Consider the following 23,398-nt stretch of genomic DNA (forward strand, 5'->3'; position numbering starts at 1 on the left):
TAGTACATATAGACAGGCCACATCGAATTTTATACTTATGTACTAAATATATTTTCGGGTTCTAATCAAAACTTCCAATAATAAAATTTTCCATAAATCAATAAAAGTAAAAAATGATTAACATTTTAATTATAATAATGTCATTTTTATTTTTTGACTACAGAGTTATTTAAATTAAGAAAGAAAAAACAATTATGTTTAATTTTACTACAAATATCTGTCGAGAGCGTTGTAGTTTTCACCATCACATCGTATCACTGCTGGTTAATATAAAATTATTATTAAAAAAAAAAAAAAAAAAAAAATAATAGATAAATCTAAATGACGAGTTAATTTAAATTTATTAAAATAAAAAATGATTAACGTTGTGACATATTATTTAGCATCAAATATGATTCCTTATGCAAGATTTAATGTTGTTATGACGACACGTGCTAGATATACTCCTGAAATGGACGTAAACTAAGGCAGTTTAATGTTAGCAAGTATTAAGACTACCACCGTTATTATTGTTATTTATTGCATGTTTTACAGCATACTATAAAAATAAACCATTATAACAAAAGTTAGTCATGAATTTACACTATGTTTAATCAAAAAGGCCATTCGTATGATGTAAACAGTTTAAAAACGGTGTATAAAATTCGCAAGTTCCGATCATATACCTATTTAAGATAGGTTAGATTTAAATTCCTATGTAAATGTCAAAATACAGAGCGCTTTACAAATTTTTATAAACTTTTTTCAATAATAATATAAGTTATAATCAATATGATGTTGATCACGAATTAGTGACGCGGATTTTTTCTACTAGTGGTAACCTGTTTTTTTTTTTTGAGTTAATTATTATATAATTTTAATTAATAATCTATATTTTATTTATATTATATATTATATTACTTAAACCTACCTCAGTAATTATTATATAATTATATAACCAACATATTTTTTAATGTAGTATTCCACTTAAGAAATACTTAAGGGAGGAGGGTTTTAGACTCGGAATCCGGGACCTTTCTACCCTTGTTTGCGTCATTGTCACGAATCATAGTTATATGGCGAAAAGACCGTTAACATAATATTATTATTATTAAGTGTATTGACCATACATCGTCGTTGGGCAAATTTTTGAGGTTGTAATAACTACAGGTTTTAATTTACTATCTTAAAATGAATTCTTGATTACTGAAATTTTTGTTTTTTACCATTCTGTACTTATAATTATTGAATGTTTTAACGATACATCGCTTAAAATTGATTTTTAGGTGATTATTCATGAAGACATTATCTTATATTTTTTTTGATTCATTGGTATAACCTGCTCAAGCCCGGATTAAGGGGGGGGCCAAGGAGGGCACGGTCCCGGGGCCCATTGATTTTGAGGGCCCATCTTTATTTGTAAAATATATGTTTTTAATACATTTAAAATAGTTATAAAGAATTTTTATACTTTTTTTTGTTCTTAATTTTATATCACGAAAAATTACTAAATGATAATAAATATTAAAATTATATTCTAATAATTTATAACATATATATGGTAATAATTGATATTAGGCATTTTTGATCTATTCGCATAAGGTACCCATATAATTTATACATGATAAGACGTTTTATTGTCCAGTCCATGTTTTTATTATCTAAATATGGAGGCAATATAATTAATCTAACTCTAAAAATAGAATTTTGTGAAGTCCAAAAAAGTATTAAGAATTGTATTTCTACATATAAAAATGATGTTGACTCTTCACTTGAAAATGAAATTATTCAATTTCAAACATTTTTACATTTAAGTAAAGTAACATTTGATGAAAGTGATGCATTTAGTTTATTAAAATGGTTCTACGAAAAATCATTGCAGGAAGTATTCCCAAATATTTTAATTGCTCTTAGGTTATACTTAACTATCCCAGTGGCCAATTGTTCAGCCGAAAGAGCATTTTCCAAATTAACAAGAATAAAAAATAAATATAGAACAAGCCAGACTCAGGAAAATTTAACATCTTTAATGGTATTGTACTCTGAAAATGATATTTTGAAATTGATTGATTTTAATGAAACGATTCAAAAATTCGCTAAAGAAAAAGCAAGGAAAAAAATTTAAGCTATTATTCTTTTTAACTAAAACAAAACAGTGTTTTCTATATTATGTATATAATATTTTAATGTATGTATAATAAATTATTACAAAACATTATTTTTTTTTTTGTACAAGAATTAATAATAATATAAGTATACAGTCTTTAAAATGTAGTGTTAAAATTTTTTGAAGGTAAAGTTGAAAGGGGGCCCACTAAGTGTATGGTGTCCTGGGGCCCAATCCAACCTTAATCCGGGGCTGAACCTGCTTACATATTACGTAACAAATGTACGACCTGTTGTATCAATTTTTTTGTTAATTTTTTATTTAGGTATAATGAATGAACTGTAGCAAATAAATCAATAATTATTTATTATCAAACTTAAAGGTACAAGTATTATTTGTTTTTTCAATGTTTCGTTTGTTATTATTTCATAACCAATACTACACGTAAAAATAATGCCTTCAATACTAATTAACAATATTCATTGAAAATTGAAAATTTTGTTAACATGTGTTGAGAATGTAGCTGTTATTGAAGTGAATGGGGAGCTTCGGATTCGACAATAATTACAGACGTGTTACATTTAGATATTATTTTTTTAAATAGCCACATGACTTTGATTACTGGATTGAGGAGTAAGATTCTTTGATCAGAAAATTCATAGTGATTTCTATTTAAAAATTGCTTTATAATTTATCTCTTCGACTATATATACATATTAAATAGATATTTTTGCAGATTGAGCTGGCAAAAATCATCTATGCAGGGGTGAAGCAAATTTTTTTTTTTTTGTTGATAGGGCTAATGATTAGTTTTATCATAGTGTGTTTCCCATTCTAACTCCACTTCTAATGCAAATACAGCTTATATTCTTCGGTTTTTAGAGGTCATGAAGAACTATTACTTTTTATATGTTATACAAAATTAGTGTTTATATAATATATTATTCATCTTTAAAATCATTTGAATTTTCAGTAATAATGTACCTAATTTAATTTAAATATTCATTAATATTATATTTTGATTTACACTCGGAGTTCAAATTTTAATAAAAATGAACAAAGTGCAAAATTTAAGTTGAAAATTATTATAATATTTAATAAAAAGTATGTTTTAAATGTTATTATGTGTTATATAATTTTATTAATTTACATTAGTATTACAGGTATAGCAACAGAACTTTTGTTTGATTATAAATAAATGTCATAAACTACAAAATACAATAAATATAAAAACAAATTATTCACAAATTTTTTTTTACATTTAAATTTTATTCTAAATACTTATAAATAATAAATAAATACGAAGTAAGTTATTCACAGTAATATGTACGATACAATTTCCAAAATAATTATCTAACATTTATTTTATTTATTTAGATATGTGTTCTAAAGACACAACACAAGAGTTAACAGAAATTATATCTTTTCAAAAGAAAAAAATATGCAAGTTAAATAAAATGTTAGAAGAGTTTGATGCAGTTGTTTCTGAGAGAGATAGTTTACAAAAATTATGCAAACAATTTGAACAAAGTAAAGAAGACAATTATAATGGCCATAAGAAAGCGTTGAATGAACTATTAGCTACATGTGATATTCAATCAGAAAAGCTTAAAAAAGCCGCGGATTTAGAGTATAAATGGGAACACAGATACGGAGAATTGGAAGATGCTAACAACTATTTAAATCGTCAATTAAAAGCTGCAAAATGTAATGAAAATAAATTACAATTACAGTTAACAGAAACCGAAACAACTTTAAAATGTGTTGAGAGGGAATTATGTACAACTCAAGTGAATACTTTATTTTCTTAATGATAGAATGATACAATTACTATAAAAATCAGTACCTATTAGAATATGATAAAAAATGAATTTAGATTGTTTAAGGATTTTAATTTTAATTTTCATAAATCTAAATTTATAAAAAATATTATATTACACTAATTAGTAATTAAAAATACTTATATATCATATTAAGTTAACTACTCTTGCAGGAACAATGAATTTTATTCTACAGACGAAAGTAAAATTTTCAATATATAGGTAAACTTCGTTATAAATCTTATGATCGACTTTCCATTCTAGTTGTTTTCATAGTTAATTTAATTTATTTATAATAATGCTAAATTTAATACTGCCGTGTATTTCATTCGACTATAATGATCATCAAGTTAAGTTAAACAAAAATTTTTAAGATGACATTGGTCATCTATACTCCTTTAGATAAAGCTAATCTAATATACAATCACATAATATATAGTATACATTATAAAGTATGAACCCATCGAATTTTGTTTTTTTTTTTTTTTTTATACAATAAATCACTCGGACTCTCGGACTCATATTTCATATATAATTACTATAATTAAAAACTTAATAACTATATACTATTGCTAAAGTATTCACAAATTTGAATTTAAAATTTTTAGTCGGAATTGGAAGAAAAAAACCAAATGGTTAATAAATTAAAAAAGAATTTGAAATGTAATGAACAGGAACTCTGTAAAGTTCGCAAGGAATTTGAGGAGTGTAAAAATGAATGCAATAAATTGAATGAGACAAACAGAATGTTGAATATGGACTTAAAATGCACAAAAAAAAGTCTATATGACACAAAATTATCTGCTAATCGTATGGAGGAAAGATTCAGGCAAGAACGAGAACATTTATCAAACGAGTTGAAAATTAGCTGCAAAAAGTTTAATGACTTAGAGATACGATACGACGAAGCAATGTGTAAATTAAACGAAGAGAGATGTAAATCCAAAAAGTTTGCTTCAAAATTAATAGAAGTGAATAAAGTGACAGTAAAAAATTATTTGGAAATGAAAAATCGGATACAGAAATTGCAAGAAGAAATTTGTGCAAAGAACAATGATTTAGGTTCTTTGAAGGAAAAAAATTTGCAGTTACAACAAGAAAATGAAAGTAAATGTACGGAAACAAGTACATTGAAAAATAAACTTTACGAAAGAGAATGTCAACTAAAACAAATGTGTTTACTATCAGAAAAAATTGAGCAAATCAAATGCAATATCGAAGCTTATTGTTGCCCTAAGAAATGCGGAAATAACCCTTGTTGTTGTCCAAAAAAGAAATGCGAAACTACTTCTAGTTGTCCAACAAAGAAATGTGAAACTGATCCTTGTTGCCCAATAAAAAAGTGTGAAATTACTCCTAGTTGTCCAACAGAGAAATGTGAAACTAATCCTTGTTGTCCAACAAAGAAATGCGAAAATTCCTGTAGAACAGCAAATTCCACAACAGACATGAAATTTACATGTGGTCTGTCTACCAATACAAGAGCTGTTATCCAAAAATATGCTAAAAAATCGTGTGATTCTTGTAACGATGAGTATAAAATGGAACTAAAAAAATTGAAATGTGATCTAGATGACTTACAACAAAGTATTGGGTATGTCTCTTAAAAATAATTGGCTTTAAATTATTCAAGTCACTAAAATTGATTCTATATATTGTATAGAAGAAAAATAAATATAAATAAAATAAAATTTATTTTAACTGTTATTTTAAAGCATTATTTTTTTTTTTTTTTATCATGCTATTATGTTTACTGTTAATAATAATATTATATAGGTACATATTAGTCACCTATATTATTACTATAATTTGAGAGTTATCAATTTAGGCTACGTATTATTTTATTTTTATGCATTAAATGGCTATCTCTTTTAAAATTAAGCTAAATGACATGAATAAGTACGATGTTATTAATTACGATGTACCTTATAAGCTGCTTGTATAGAGTTTTTAGTGAATATTTTTTTATAATTATTATTTATTTTTTATAGATATATATTACTGTTGAAATTAAAGCTTGAGTAGATTTAGAATTTATAGTTAAGTTTATTAAGTATTGCCCGATAGTATATTAATTAGAAGTTAATCAATACTTACAATATTTATATATCTACATATGTGCTTAGAAACTCCGAATACTAGGTAAAAATTTTGATGTGTAGAATAATAACCAATATTTGGTCGATTGGGTACAGATGCATTTACTACCTCCAAGTACCAAAAGTGTTTAATTTCTAAAATTCTAATCCACTCTTTAAACTTTAAATAAAAATAATTAATTATTACTGATATTTAATTTTATTTGTATAATATTGCAGCATACGTGTATGTAAAAATTCTTTGGTAAATATAAAAACTAAATGTTGTTGTCTAAAAAAGAAAAAACGATAATGATAGGAATAAAATTTCTTTTAAAAATGTTGTTTAATCATGTCATAAAACTGCGTAAAAAATAAAAAAGGTCTAAAAATACTAAGTGTCAGCGAAAAATGTTTAAAATTAATTTTTTGTTTACAAAATATGCAAATGTAATACCTATAAGTTATTACCTGATAATATCATAGTATTATTATAATAATGAGATAACGATTTTTTTTTATTATTTTGTATTAGTCGTTAGGTGAAGCATTAGATTGTGCGGTCAATTAGATACTAAGAAGAATGTGCTTAATGTTACATAATTTTATTTTATGGTTTTTAAATTAAAAGTATAGTCTAACTATACTTTTTTATAGATTTTTTTATAGCTAATAGTGGTGAATATGGGATAGTAGGGGTGATTACCGCTTCCCTGGAGGTAGTGGTTCTTAAAAAACATGGTACCTCATAATGATTTTCAAAATTATCACTACGTACAACAATTACATCTGTCGCAATCTATGTATTCTTCCATCGTAGAATATTTGACAGAATTTTTCGGATTTTATTACTGCAAAGACCGATTGTGTATAATTAAATACAAGTTTAACAGACCGACGAGATAGAAACATCAATAAAATCAAAAACCTACTTCACCTCATCTTTATAAGATTTGTTGACATTAAATAATAATAATAATAATATATATATAAATAGGTATACGTATATTAGAAGGTTTATTTTCTCCAAGTATAGACCAGTGATGTTGTTAATAACATTATGGTGAATGAATGAGGCCCTTTATATAATATAGTAGGTATACAATACACATATACATTAAACATTCTATTGGTTTTTCTCTATTTATTTTCTATTTTTCCGTTTTCCTTGTCTCTTTTTTGCTCTTTCCCTATTTATTCTCTATATTTTTCTTTCAAACGATGGCCGTTAATATTAATGATAATGCAAACATTAACCACTTAGCAATAATTATAATAATAATAATACTTCTCAAAACAAATATTATATACTACTGATAATAATATAAATAATATATAGATAATATTAAATATAACAGTTATGGTAACTACACAAAATCGATGCTTGTCATTTGATTATTTATTTCATTATGATGATTACCTTTTCAATAATAAATTAATACAACGATGACTTATTTGTTCACGGGTCAACATTACATGCATTACCCTGGCATCACAAACTAAAATGTTTTCTTTGAAATTGATGCTATGCTATATAGTAATCAATTCGCAACTATTTTTAACTATAAATTTTGAATTTGTAACCTAACATACCGAGATACTCACATGGAAAATTTTGATTTTGTGGTATGAGCTTTAGATAACGAATTCTAAATTTGTGGTTACGAATTTGTTACTATAGCATAATATAAATTTTAAAGAAAAAAATTTAGTTTACAGAGCCAAGGAACGCACTCATCGAAATCGTTTAACGGTACCTAGGTGAAAATATAAACAATAAAAATCATCAATTTGTCATAGACGCCATTAATTTCAATATAATTTATGCCAACTGTCTATTGACTATTACTAAAAACAGTAAAAACACCTCGTATTAATATGTAACAATATACTTCTAATTCTACGTAGTTTTTATGTTACAAGTAATCTCAATAATCGCTACAAATTAAAATCCCAAATTTTAAAAGTAAAACATATATGTGGAGTATTGAAATATACATTGATTGATTCTATAAGGGTTCTAGAGAAAAAAAACCAAAAAAAAAATATTAGTTTTAAATAAATATTTTGAAGATAATTATTAATTAAATTTATTTTACAAAATATTATTTAAAAATAGTTATAACTATTAAAATATGTTTGAAAATAAATAAACAAATAGGTATTAATTATATTTTAACTTGTAGAATAAATACCCGAATGCCTACTAAATAAATGCGAAAACAGAGATCTAATTTTCTTTAAAATATTATTTTTTTGATTTTATTTTAAGTGTTTTATCTATAATGGAAATAGCAATAGTCAGTACATGTCATCATGTTTTAATTAATTTTTTTACTTGTTTAGGTAATTTTATATTTACTTAATTATCAGCCACAGCCATAACCATGGGATTTAATAATCTTCTTAGGATTAAAATATTATAGTCATAAGAATTAATTTTTGTACAACTGTTTCGTAATCACCGATTAGATTAAACTCAAATGTATTTGAAATAATTAAATTTTCACACAAGTTTCTGTTTGCAATCTTCCCGGTTAAAATATTAACCTTTTAAATAATTGTCATACCTATTTGTTTTTATGTCTGTGGTTAGAAAGAGGGATTATAAGGCGTAGCTTGGGAATAAACACCAACACTATAGTAAATTTTAATAATCGTAAGTAAAGTTTTGGTTCCAATAAAATTCCTTAATTAATTTATCTCTTCCACAAAAAAAATAAAAATAAATTCTAACTACTACAGCACCGTGTCTTATTATAAAACGCATTTAACTTAACTTGACACGTTTGTTTATTTAATTTAATTAATCATCTTTTATTAAGAATTGCATTCTATAATTACTAATTACTATCATAAATGAAAAACTCAGAAATGTTCACTATGCTATCGGAAATCAAAGACATTAAGCAAAAAATGACAGACGACAATATCGGTTATTTCAGTTGTAACGGAAAACAAATTTAAACAGTGAAGATATCAGAACAGTCAATATCATTTCTATTACACATCATTGGTTGTGTTGTTACAAAACCTTCATGCAAGTCCAAATAATTAAATTACCGTTTTTAGTTTTTGATCCACAACATTTTATTCATCACCACCGGCGACAGTCAAAAGCGTAAATCTCAAGTTTTTAAGTCAATTATTTAATGTATCAACAACCATTAGTATTATGTATTTACCCTGTGCTACGACAGTATAATAAAGTTATTTTTTAGGAAATAAATTAATCAAAAAAAAAAAAATGTTAAGTAAATGCTATTTAAAAATATCATATATTATAAAATACTGTGGCAGAAATTAGTTATAATACCAAACTTCATAGCATTTCGCTTAAAATAAATTCTGTGATAAAATGCTTCATTGCTTATCATATTTTTAAAAATTTAAATAAATCGTTTACATTAGAATGTCACGTTTGCGATGATAGAAAAATGTGTGTGTTAAAAATCAACTAACTAAATAGGTGTGATCTAAAACTTCATAAATTTAAAAAAATATGATATATTTATACAGTAGGACAGTTCTGTAACACGTATGAAATCGAAGTGGAATTTATCGAATCTCGAAGTGTATTTTTATATAAACGTAAACGAACGTAGTAATGGGTAATCTAAAATCTCATTTCACGGTACAACAGTTTAAAAAAAAAAAATGCCCCTGTACTAAATAAAATGATTTCACACGGCACGTGTCGACAACACCAAATTTTACCGGAGAAAAAGGTTTTCGTTTGATTCGAAAAAGTCGTAGTAATAATATTTTTACAATTGTAATATATTTTAATAAAATAGGTATGTTTTTTGTACACTATGTTTTATTTATAGGAATATATTTTTTTCAACCGAAACCATTCGCGAAAATAATTTCAAATAGGTAGATACTATCTACCCGAGCTCAGTCGTCGCCTCAGCTTAGGGTCTATAGCGGCGGCGGGAAAATCGGCGGCGTTTTGTGGGTGGTTTTGGTAGCGGTAGAGTAACCAAGGGTGGACGGGGGAGTAAGCCTTCGGTTTTTCGTGCGCCGCCGATCAATTGTTGCCGCCGCCAATGCGCGTGTGTATATACACATCAACTAATATTACTACAAAATATATAGCACTATAGTATACACTGCGCTGGTCCATATGTTTAGTAGCGCCGCTCCGTATTAGCGTGTGTTTCAGCCACTACGGGGACCGAGAGCTTGTATCGCAGTAACCGCCGCTGTTACGGGACGTGTGTTGAAGGTTCTAATAATTTTCCCAGTCTCATCGTCATGCCGAGCGTTAACGGATTTACTCACGAAGACGACATTATCTTGGTCGACTTGATCCGCGAACACCGCGAGCTGTACGACGTCAAGCACAAAAAGCACAAGGATAATGTGTTCAAGGACCGCGTATGGAACGAAATATCGATCGACATCGGAAAATCGGGTAAAAAGCTTAATGATAAATCTATTGTCATATTATTATTATAATGTTGTGTTGTAGGTGAGTGATTGTGTAATCATAATATAATTCTATGACATAGGTACCATCTATTCAATAAAATAATTTAATAATATGTGCGAGTATAACGATATAGCAAGGTAGTTGTTGGGGAGGGGGGCTTAAATGGGCTTTTTTCATTGTTTATCAGATAATAATTTTGATGACATTTGAAGTCAATAGTTTTTATCTATGACTCACTCCGTCGGAAACCAGAAACATTTTTTATATTTTTTTTTTTATTTAATGTATACATAAAATAATATTATCAATTAAAAATCGTTTTCTCATATAACATTTTTTTTTTTTTTCATTATTATTTATTATAGTGTATAACTTACATGTTTTAACATTTATGTAGATATTTTAGTTATTTCACAATACGTAATATATGTATTTATAATAAAAAGGAAAAAACAAGTACTTAAAACATTGATAGTTGTCACTTTTCTCGTGGATTCGATTAAGTTTATGAGCGTTTTTTGTGTAGTTTCTTTGAGAGAGATAATTTTGTGTATATAAAAAAAAAATAACGATACGAGAAATCAAAAAAAAATGTACATACTTAAATATACAATATAATATATTAATATTATATAATGCATACAATTAATAACTTCTTATTTTGTACTATAAGAACGTTGAGCGTAAATTAAATAGGGGAAATTTGTAAGATGTTGGAATACGTTTTTATGAGTAAACAGAGCTTGAGGAGTGGAGTATTTTCGTTCGAAGTTAATTTTAGTCTTAGTATCTACTTATTATGTACATAATATATTGTAAAAATCGTGGCGCAAAACTAAAGTTTTCATTATCCATACTCGTTGGCCGACCTGTTGTTGTTACAGATGACTTTTTTGTTATTATAAATTGGGCTCGGAAAATTATACTTGTATAAATAAAAAATATGATTATTTATTTAGTTACTTATACATTTTGCATAAAGATCAACATTTACTATAGTTTGATAGTCAAAATATTTTTTTTATTAATTTTTTTACGAATTATGGCTTTGTTTAAAAATATTTTATCGAATTTAAACTTTTATTTCTTAAAACTTCTTGTCATAGGTACTAAATAGTAAATATTATACAATATCTTATTAAACAAGTATTATAGATAATATATAAAAATTATAAAAGAATTGAGTTATTAATTTTACCTCTAATCATTATTGCTTAACTAGTAATTAAATATATTATATTAATAGTTTATCAATGTAAGAGACGATGGAAAAACATAAAAGCATATTACTTGAAGAGTAAAAGTAACATGGAAACTGCATCATCAATGAATAACAATTGGCCATTGACTACTTATGTATCATTTCTAGATGAAAATCTGTGTGAACAAAAGTAAGTTTTAATAGTTTAAAATATATACATACATACATATATAATATATATATATATATAATAATTAATAAGATATCATATTAAATTTGGTTAGTTTAAGGATTTTAATTTTATAAAAAGGATTCATAGATGTTTGATTTATTTAATATTGATTATTTCTATATTATATATCTGTTGAGTTTGTTCCTGTGTAATTAAATTAATTGTAAATTTATAATCAATAACTTCCAGGAACACTTCAATGCTTTTGTAGTAGTTTTTTTATATAACATATTGAGTGAAATTAATTTTTGATTTAAAAATAACATTTTCATTAATACAAAAACAATCTAGATCAATTTCAGAATTAATTTTGCTACTGTCATGTTAAGAGTTATACAGAGTTTTTGTTTAAATATTTAAAAAAATTGTATTTTTTTATTTAATATTGATTTATTTTAAACACCATTTTTTTTTTTTTTTTTTTAATTTCAAACATTTTAGAATAATTGTATTTATTTATCAAATATTATACACATAATTTTATAAACTAATTTTACAACTTCAAAAAAATTAAATATTTTTAAATAACTTTAAGTGCCTATTTATAGTATTAGGTAAATGCATCACCCCATATATATATATATATATATATATATAAACAAATGATACAATACTAAAATATTATTATTAAAAAATAAAAATTACAGCATCAAAGCTAACAATGAAAATGGTGAAGTACAACTGCAACTTGGGGAACAGATTGATGTTAAGTTTTTGAATGACAATAATTTAGCATTGCCAACTTCTTCTTCTGCTGAGAATACTACTCAATTAAAAGAAAACAAAATAGCGGCTATTTTAGCAGAAGGATTAAAAGAAAGAAATGAAATATTGTATAACAGCTTGCAAAAGCAAATTGAAATACTTGATAATACTTCATTTACGGTCACAATTCAATATGATCAAAAGTAAGTTCCAAATTTATGTATATTTGACGCATGACATAAATTTAATCGATTAATACCTATAAGTATATGTCACAATTGATGTTTTAATTGGAACTATTTTAACAAATTAAATAGTTTTAATCTAAATTTATTTTATTTTTATAACTCAACCATGATTTTGCATTTTAACTACAACTTCTCTTATCTTTATACATTGTCATTAACGTACAAGTTATTAAATATGTTTTTATTAATATTAATAAAATTTACAGTGCCACTTCAAACGTTCAAAGCAAAGAATTGAAAAATGAACACGGAGAAAACGTCACTGATGAGACTACTCATGATAGAGAATTTGCATTGCCACAACTACCAGATTCGGTGTCTTGTTATTTAGCTGAGAAACTGGCTCAATCCAAGGAGAGAAATACGATTTTACATAATTTGCAAAAACAAATTGAAATGCTTAGTAATAAACCAGACACTTCTAAATCATTGGATTTGTTTTTTAAGAGCGTATTACTGGATGTTCAAGATTTCTGTCCTCGTGCAATTGATGACATCAAACCTAGAATTTTGAAATGTGTTTCTGAAGTCAGAGAAATGTATCATAACTCAGATGTACCATCGGATAATCTGTCTTGTTCTACTGGTAAAAAATGTGCCCATTTTGACGAAGGAAATAAAATTTTATTCAACTTACAAAAACAAATTGAAATACTGAATGATAAGTTGGGAGTCACTAAGACAATGGATTTATTTTTCAAGAGTGTATCAGCAGACATGGAAGATTTCTGTATTCGTGCTATTGATGATGTGAAAATCAAAATTTTGGAGTGTGTGTCTGAAGTTAAAGATATTTATTCTATTCCAGACTTACCTTCGGCTGCCTCTTCTATAAATGGTAACTTAACACCCAACTATGAACCACCCAACTTTGAACCACCCAACTTTGAACCACCCTACTTTGAACCACCAAACACACCGCCTATACATTTTAGCAATATACTAGGATCGCCAACTCAAGGATTTATAACATACTATAATGTACCTCTTTATTGCAATGACCCGTCTAACTATGTAAATTCATATTATTAGATTGAAAAGAAAAGTTTTGTTAGTAATGATTTAGATTGGTTTGAATTCAATAACTGTATTACAGGTTCCTCAGTAAAATATAAGTTTATTATATGTTTTTCGTAACTCTATTGGACTAATAATATATTTGTGTAATATTATTTAATAATATTGTGGGTTTGATTAAATTAATCTTATTTACTATTGAAAAGTCCGAAATATTTACTTTTTATTTGTGGAATAGTATAATATTATGTCTAATAAGTGTACAAATAATACAATGATATCCATAGTCAATACATTGCATAGTTTCATCATAAAATATTTGCAAATATCAAACATATCGAGTAGCAAACAATTTTTTTTATTAAATAGAATAAATCGTTTAAACATTAATAGCATATAAATATATCATAATATTAAATGGGCATCACAATATTAAATGAGGCTATTAATTTAAAGCACTTAAGAGTGGTAAATAAATTATTGCTGAATTTGATATTTTACTTACTTTTATTTGCCTGAGACATTTTTTTTTTTTTTTAAGTATAGGAAATTATTTATTTGTGGTCTTCTTGTTTGTCTCTATTATTCAACTGAACAACAAATGTAGTTTTTAAATAAAAATAATTTACAATTTACATTATATACACACTGTTATATCCAGTGTAGTACAAATTAAATAAAAATAAATAAATACAAAAATGTGTATAAATAAATTTTAAATCATGAAAACTTTCAAAAATATCGTAAAATATATTTATAAAATGTGTTAAAAAATGACATAACAATTTTAAAAATATATATAAAAAAAAATAAGTTTTAAAATTGAATATATTAGTATGTTGTTTAACTTTATATAAAGAAAGTTATATTGTATAAATAAGCTAATAAAAATGTATTTTGATACAGATTCACAGCCAATATTTATATTAATAAAATATGATTTCGAAGACCATGTAAAATTAAAATCTATTTATTATTATAACTAGTTAGTACAAATTATTAAATTTAAAGAACGAGATTTGATTCAAACAATATTCATTAAACTTTGAGTGTATGTGTTTATTTTGTTTGTGTGTGTTTGGTAAACAAAAAATAACTTTCCCCTAATCAACTGTCACCAAACCCTATTTCAAAACTTGGTATTTATACCTACTTTTATGTATATTTTTTTATATTAGTTTTAACAGTTTATATTTATGAATATAAACTAATTTATGATTATAATCGTTGATAAAAATTATGAAAAATATGTTTGTGTTTTATATTACTGTTTTTTTCTTATTTATACTTATTTTAATACATTAAGTAAATGTGCTTGTACAAAGTAATAATACATCCGTTAGAAAAATTTTGTTTTTTGTTATTTTTTTTTTTTTAATATCTAGGTACATATTTTGTTTTATCATATGTATATTTTTTTTTTTTTATTGCATTTGCAAACTAAAAATTTTTTTTGTAACTTTTAACATTACAATTAAACATTATTTTAACTTTACAAGCCTAAATTATAAGAAAAACATGATAATATATTAATACTATACAAGGTTATTTATACTAATCCTATTTTATGTAAATTATAATTTGAGATTTACATTAACATTAGCTATTGAATATCTAAACAATTTGATATTCAAAAAGTATTTAATTGTTTAATGTTTTATATCTTAAATAAAATATTGTAACTGCTCATTTTCAGCTTATAATTGGTGTCATCTCTGTGTTATAAGCAACTTTTGTTTAATTAATAACACAATTAAATTTAACTGTATGTGGATTTTTTTTTTATTTTGTTGTAAGTGACAAAATATTATACATTTGATTACTAAAAGTTTTGCAGCTCAAATTATTTAACACTTCCTAAAGATTATTCTTAAAAACAATATGTTGGTGAGACAGACAATTTATAAACTATATAAATGTTTGCATTAATTTGTATTATCCATTATGATAAAGGTACAAAATATGTACTATTAATGTATTATAATATGTACCCAACAATTTTTATGAAGTAACATAAAAAAAAAAAAAAATAAATAAATAAAATTATCCAAGACAAGACGTATTGAACTATAAAGCTTATAAAAACGTTACCTATCTATAGGAACTGAACTATGCTACGTACTGGTAATGTTATGAGTAAGTATAGCATCATGTGGTATATTTGTAAATTATTGATACATTTAAATGACTAGCATTATACATACATGTTTAAAAACTATATTTTTAAACTAAAAAAAAAAAAAATAGGTAAATAGGTAACTATAAGTACTCGGTCGGTGTCGAGTGTGTATTATTGAGTAGGCCCTTTAAATAGAAGTATTAAATTTAGTTCCATTCATAAGTTATTACATAGAAAAAATAATCCTGAGCTGGGATAATAAATTTTATTCAATTATTCAATCATTAATACTTAATACTTAAAAAATTAAACTTAAATTTTAAGAATTAAATTTTTTGAGTTTTGATTTTGGTTTTGGTTTTATAAAAACTTTGAAAATGTAAAATTTTTGATAAATTATTCATTTTCCAATTAAAAATATTGAAAATTCATAGTTGCAAAATGCTATTATAAACCTTAAAAATTTCTTAAAATGTTATACATAATGTTAACAAATTTAATATAAAGTTTTTTGTTGGAATTAAAAAAAAATTATAAAATAAATATAATATTTTATAAAATATTGTTATTAAATGTTTGTATTATAATTTTCTATTTGTGATGTAATTTTCTAAATAATTGATTTTTCGTATTATAGTTACTTAGCCCAACAGTTCATAATAGTTTTTGAATTTTATATTTTTTCTAAAGTTTCAAGGAGTTTTAGAATTCAATATTAATTTGTTATTGTCTTATATTATCTTTATTTTAATTAAAAAGAGCAGTATTTTAGGTAAAATAATATTTTTTGAAAATTTTCATTTAGATGAAAAACTACTAAAAAGGTTACTTCAAAAAATATAGAAAATCGAATCAGAATTATGCTTCGAACATGTCATTTTTCAATATTTTACAATATTTTCTGAAAACTATAAACTACAAAAAATTACTCATAATGACGTCATAAGTGTATAAGCGAATTTCAGATAATCATCTCAAAAAGTGTCAACAAACGCAGTGTATTTCAAATTTCGTTAGTATTTTTTAAAATCAATTATTTTAACTATCAGCAACCAGGGGTCTAGAGAGTCTAGTACATGGGTCTCAGTAGATATTCGAACCGATTTTTTTTATATTCATTTCGATAATATTTCAATTTAATTTAAATTTTCAAATTTATAAGTAATCTTTGAGATTAAATTCTATCATACATAAATTATCAATTTATATCCGAATTTCATTATTTTAATTTTGCAATGATTTTTCAGAATATTATTAATTAAACATTAATTAATATGATAATGAATATTTATTGGATTAACTGCTAGCCAAGCCCACACGTTGAAATATTTTGAAATTTTAGAATACATAAAATATAATTTTCCTGATATTCTGTCAAATAAATACAAATAATTAATTATTTTATGATAGAAATATATTTTTAGGCTATACACTTCAACATTTAATCAATAAATTTATTTTTGTGCATATTATTTTATTCAATCTGTTTCAAAAAGAGAAAGAACAATAAGAATAATTGATAATAGAATCTAAATTAAATTTAAAAAATAATAATAATAATGACAGTTTAGACGGATTGCTTCCCAGTGGAGGTACCACGACAATAAATCAATAAATTTAATTGAATATCTTTAACAGACGTTTAAAAGAAAACGGCTGTAGAGGTATTCATTATTATTTATTTATTTCATAATCAAACAATAGTTAATATCATAAAATATTTTAGATTTTGTACCAAGTGATGTGCAGTGTGTGTGTATATATATATATATATGAAATTAATCAAATCTTTTACTTTTTTCTTCAATACTTTTTGGCGACCAATTTCAAAGAAAAAATATTGATAATTTAATTAACATTTTATCAAGCTATTTAAAAATATTAAAAATTCACGTTTATGATTTTATTTTTATATAACTATTTGAATTTAAAATTATGACAAACTACGTAAAAATCACGAGAATTTGAAAATTATTTTACAATTAAAAATTTATAAAATGTTCAATTATTATATCCGAGCCTTGAATAGTATAAAATTCCACGTAAGTAATTTATTTTGAAACGAAAATAAAAATAAACACAAAAAAAATCATAAACGGACAAACACTATTTTCTTAGACATTTGAAGTTCAATATTTAACCAAAAAATATCAATAATACCAAAAACTAAATATAAATATTGTATAATCATCATCAATTTACATCAATGTAAAAATTATACATTATTTTCAAACTTTATCACCACCAGGTGATTTTTAACGTATGTATCTCAGATTAATACACTTTACATTTTGAAACATCAATCATTTTGATATATCACTTTATTCAATTTTTTTTCAACTAGTATCGTATATAATATTTATTTTTAAGATAAATGTTATAACCTACTTGTTAATTAACTACTGGCTAAATATGGTATGTAGCATGATCGAAGATTTAGGTAGACAACTTACAATAAACCAGATGTGTTGGGTAATCATCGTTGTTAGTTTAGGGAATATTGCAACGAATATAGTTGATTTAATGTCAAGTTAAGTGAATAAACAAATTAAGAAATAAAGATAAAATGTTAATATAATTATAATATATATAAATACTTAAAAAAATTGTTAAAATTGTTTTATAAATGAGTAAATTCAATAAAGTTGTAATTTTGTGTAATTCAAAAATTCCAGAAATTGCAGAAAAATGCATTCAAAACTTTTAGATTTTAGTTTGTACTTGCATGGCATGCATTTTAAACTTAGCAAGTAATTGAAAAAGTAGAAAAAAAGTTGCAGCAAATGCAACAACATCCGTGTCCTAGTAATAAATATATATAATATATAAATATAAAATATGTAGATATATATATATATATATTGGGATTTATATGGACATTCCATCATCCATAGTGTTATTATATAATATTATTAATATTGTATAATGTTTATTATTCATTTTTGAGAAATTGAGAAATGTTGTTAGATAAATGATAAAAACCTGTTTAATTTTTGGCGAATCGAGTATCGGTGATCTGAATAGAAAAGGGTTAAAGTGTTATAAAAATAACTGGTATCATAATATTATAATTACAGTCATAAAGCATTAGATCCAATAACATTTATTTTTTATATCAAAAATTATTTAATCTAATGAAAAAAATAATGGTTATAAGAGCCAGAAAGAGTCACAAATTTTTAACTCACTCCTGTTTGTACCACTGACTATAAACTATTAAATCTATCATTCTAATTCCCGTTCATACTAATTTATGATAATGTACTTAGTAGATGGGAATGAGAACAACAATTTTAAGCATATCATATTTTACATTTATATATTTTTATTGTGTTGTTATTTTTTATTATTAAAATATTATTGTTATAAGTCGGTTATATTTAACCATTGGACATGTGTGGTTTACAAATTATAACAGGTAGAGAGGTAAAAAATTACGAGAATTTGAGAGAGGGTGTTGATATAAAAAGATTCGGAGGATAAAGGAAAAAGGGGATCTGCTCCCTTCGACATTCACGTCTGGAGATACGGGTGAAACACATCTGTTTTTACCCTCATGTTGGTAGTTAAAATCAATATTAGTGACTTCTCCTTCTCACATAATATACTCTCACACTGATGGTCCCTCCTACCGGTTAGTTTATTGATTTTTTTCCTCCTATTCCCAAACGTTAAGTTTTAGTTCTGCATAATATCAAACACTGCATCGTTGCTGGTGTGTACACCATTACTAGTCCATAACAATTTTCATTTCTAACAGTGGATACTAAGAAATAATCGTCGAAACTGACTCAACGTAATAACACTGAAGTTTGGCAATACTGTAAGTACGTTTGTTTTAAGAATACAATAAAAACAGATCTGTTTAATCATCAGTAGTTGTCGATCAACATTCCAATTGTTATTGTTGTTATTATGTTGATTGTTCGTAATGAGTGAAGGTATCGTAACCAGAATCCTAAATCTCCAACGTCTACTTTATAATTATAATATTGCATTTTTTCGTGAATAAAATTGTGATCTATTTATTTTCGTGAATAGTAAATCAGAAACATGAATATCAATATGTTGTATGGTGGGGATGAAATTGGTGCGATGGTGTTCGACTTAGGATCACAATCGATGCGAATTGGCTTCGCCCAAGACGATTCTCCAAAAGCAGAAATACCGTCCATAGTTGGTGTATTGAATGATGGGACGCCAGATACGAGTGCGTTGGAACCCGGTGCAAAATATGGTAATCGGATCAACGGGAACACCAAATATTTCATTGATGTTACGTCATTGTGCGTTCCTCGTAAAGGTAAATAAGAATTTACTTACATTAAATTTGTATTATATACAAAATAATCATATTCTATTTCTTTTTAAAAGTTCGTCACTCCATGGTAGTAGTAGTATGAGTTTAAAATGTATATTATTATAATACGTAATGAAAAGTTCTGTAAAGATATTATGGTCTAATACCAAAGGTTTACAAAAATTGTCTATACTACTGCACCATTCAAATTATTTGCTTTTACTACGGCCCTGGAAATAAGCTTTTAGGTATTTATTAGCTTACTGCATTAGTATGATAGAACTTAAACAATGGAATTTTCTTTCCGGAAGGCCAATAAATTTCTTCTGTTCTCTGATTTGGTATAAATACCAAATAATTTTTAATTTAGTATTATTTAGCATTAACTTGTGATTTCAATGAGTCGCTTATTGGTTGTTAAAATGAAATATGTTATACCATTCGTATTAATTCACTATATCAATTAAAGTGTATCTTATAAATTTAATATGACTGGTGATCCTCAAAAAATATAATAAGTAACTACTCAAGAGTGGACAGGAAATCGTGTTATATTTTCTTGTTTGCACTGTTATTTTTATTTTTATTATTTATTGTTTATTATCATTAATTTTAATATTTTCTCTAACCTAAGAGAACAATTTTACTTGAGTAATATTTCAAATTTAATATTTATTATTTTTTTTTAAGACAAAGAATTAAAGAACTGTATGAAAGACGGAATGATCGACGACTGGGATCTATTTGAAAAGATTATTGATTATTCTTACTCAAAGTGCTTGCACGCAGAGCCACAATATCATCCAATATTATTTAGTGAATCGCCGTTAAATACTAAATCTAAAAGAGAGAAATTGGTGGAAATAATGTTTGAAAAGTACCAAGTGCCGGCTATTTATCTTTGTAGAAATGCTGTATTAGCTGCATTTTCTTGTGGCCGTTCCACTAGTATTGTCGTTGATAGTGGCGCAGTACATACGTCTGCCATTCCTGTGCACGATGGCTTTATAATACCTTCTGCTGTTGTAAAATGTCCTTTGGGTGGAAATTTCATTAGCACGCAATGCAAAAAGTACTTGGCTGTAAGTCCTATAATATTGTTATATTATGGTAATAATCTATTTGTCTATTTCAATTTTTAATTTTATTTTTGATAGGAAAATAATATTGAAGTTACACCACATTACATGATAGCAAAAAAGACACTGATAAAAGAAAAAGAAAAACCAATATGGACAAAAAAAAGGACATTACCAGAAGTGACAGACTCTTGGTATAATTATATGTGCCAATCAGTCGTTCAAGATTTTAAGCATTCTGTGTTGCAAGTCTCTGAAACTCCATATGATGATAAAATTGTATCAAATTTACCAACTTCTCATTACGAGTTTCCTAACGGCTACAATCAAGTAATATTAATTTTAAGCTCATATTTAAGTGGTAAAATTCAATAAAAATAATATTTCAACTTTTTTTTCACCAATAATTATTTATAATTGCGAGGACACTATAAAGCCATTAATTTTTTATAAGATCTTATTTAGCTAAAATAAAACTACTCAAGTTTGAGTCATACTTAAATTTTCGGTGAACTTTTATTCTTATTACATGTTAAAAAAAAGGTAAATACGAGAAATCTTTATTAAATTTTTAAGGATTTTTAATTACACAAAAATAAATAATAAAAAGTACATCATAATATAAAACAATACATTTATTTCTCCATTCAGAATATTTTTTAAACAAAAACAATCAAGGTGATGATTTAAAATAGACCAATTATTCAATGATGTTTATTAAAATGATGATTACAAAATTATTTTTCAACAAGTATTAATATAAAATTATTTGGCGAATTCAATATATTTAACTATTATAATAATTGATAGTATAGACTTACTTATCTTATAAATTATTTCTTTAGTGACAATATATAATTGTAAATATAAGTTAGCAAAATAAATTATGAATGAAAATTCTCAATATATAAATATATATATAAAATTAATAAATAAAATAATTAAAAAATAAATGTACTAATATAATGTTTAATAAAAAAAAAAAAAAAGTTAAATACATATACAAATAATGTTATAATTTTAAGGAATTTGGTAATGAAAGATTCAAAATACCTGAAATGTTATTTGATCCTAGCCCTGATATGGGTGGTTCTATGTTAAGCATAAGTCATATTGTCATCACTAGCGCAGGAATGTGTGATATGGATATAAGACCTACCTTATATAATAACATCGTCATCACTGGTGGAAATTCATTGATACAAGTAAAATATTTTAACTTTATTTTTAAATACAATTTTTTATTAATATACATTTGTTTCTAAAGGGTTTTCCAGAGAGGTTAAATCGGGATCTCACAGCACGCGTACACTCCAATATGAGATTGAAAACGATTTCACCTAATGGATCTGCTGAAAGACGATTTGGTGCTTGGATTGGCGGTTCAATAGTAGCATCAACCGGGACGTTTCAAAAATTGTGGTTTAGTCATCAAGAATATAACGATGGAGGCAAAGGTCAAATTCACAACAAGTGTGTTTAATAATATTAATATTGACTGCCTTAGTTTGTACATATCAATAAAATTACATCTCATTCGCATCTTATTTTCAAGACTTGCATAAGGGATTTGTAAGTGATTTATTTTATACTCAAAAATACGCCTTACAAGAAAAGCTCATTCCATGTAAAGTGATCTAATTGCAATAATTTTCTTTTTCACAAAGAAAAAGACTTCTTATAGAGCATACTTGAACTTCGATTTTCAAAATTTAATTTTTAAATTATTATCATACGATGTAATTTTGAATATAACCAATTTTTACAAAGTTTTGTTTTCATTATTATTTTTGTTGTAAGCAACGTTATTAAGAATTGAAGTACAATTTGAAGTAAAATTATCCTCTTAAAAAAAAAAAAAATAAATAAATAAATAAATAATGAAATGAAATCACTCTACAAAGCTTGAGAGTTTTTCTTGTAAACTTTGTGTTGAGCAAAAACTCATGCTTTTCATTATTAGTCAGCAGGGTTGTTATAATATAATTTAATTCAAATATCGTGGGTTGTGACGATGAAATTTGATATTGCCTAATTATTGCATCTTTTTAAATAAACACTAGTAGGGCTCCTAA

General features: G+C 25.1%; 3 protein-coding genes across 3 annotated transcripts; all 3 read left to right on the forward strand.

Moving 5' to 3' along the window:
* The first annotated feature begins 2,694 nt into the window (after positions 1-2,694).
* On the forward strand, positions 2,695-5,513 carry LOC112596627 (putative leucine-rich repeat-containing protein DDB_G0290503). Its single transcript, XM_025342390.1, has 3 exons — positions 2,695-2,719; positions 3,464-3,876; positions 4,515-5,513. Exons 1-3 carry the CDS (start codon positions 2,695-2,697, stop codon positions 5,511-5,513), a joined length of 1,437 nt encoding a protein of 478 aa, XP_025198175.1.
* A 4,731-nt stretch (positions 5,514-10,244) lies between these two features.
* Positions 10,245-13,840, forward strand: LOC112596602. Its single transcript, XM_025342363.1, has 4 exons — positions 10,245-10,404; positions 11,669-11,813; positions 12,503-12,763; positions 13,015-13,840. Exons 1-4 carry the CDS (start codon positions 10,245-10,247, stop codon positions 13,838-13,840), a joined length of 1,392 nt encoding a protein of 463 aa, XP_025198148.1.
* A 6,157-nt stretch (positions 13,841-19,997) lies between these two features.
* On the forward strand, positions 19,998-22,921 carry LOC112596599 (actin-like protein 6B). Its single transcript, XM_025342361.1, has 5 exons — positions 19,998-20,247; positions 20,935-21,326; positions 21,402-21,653; positions 22,349-22,528; positions 22,591-22,921. The coding sequence occupies exons 1-5, from the start codon at positions 19,998-20,000 to the stop codon at positions 22,804-22,806; spliced, it is 1,290 nt and encodes a 429-aa protein (XP_025198146.1). The 3' UTR covers positions 22,807-22,921.
* The last annotated feature ends 477 nt before the right edge of the window (positions 22,922-23,398 follow it).

This window comes from Melanaphis sacchari, unplaced genomic scaffold (assembly GCF_002803265.2).
Source record: "Melanaphis sacchari strain LSU unplaced genomic scaffold, SCAv2.0 Contig32_pilon_pilon, whole genome shotgun sequence".
Lineage (NCBI taxonomy): Eukaryota > Metazoa > Arthropoda > Insecta > Hemiptera > Aphididae > Melanaphis > Melanaphis sacchari.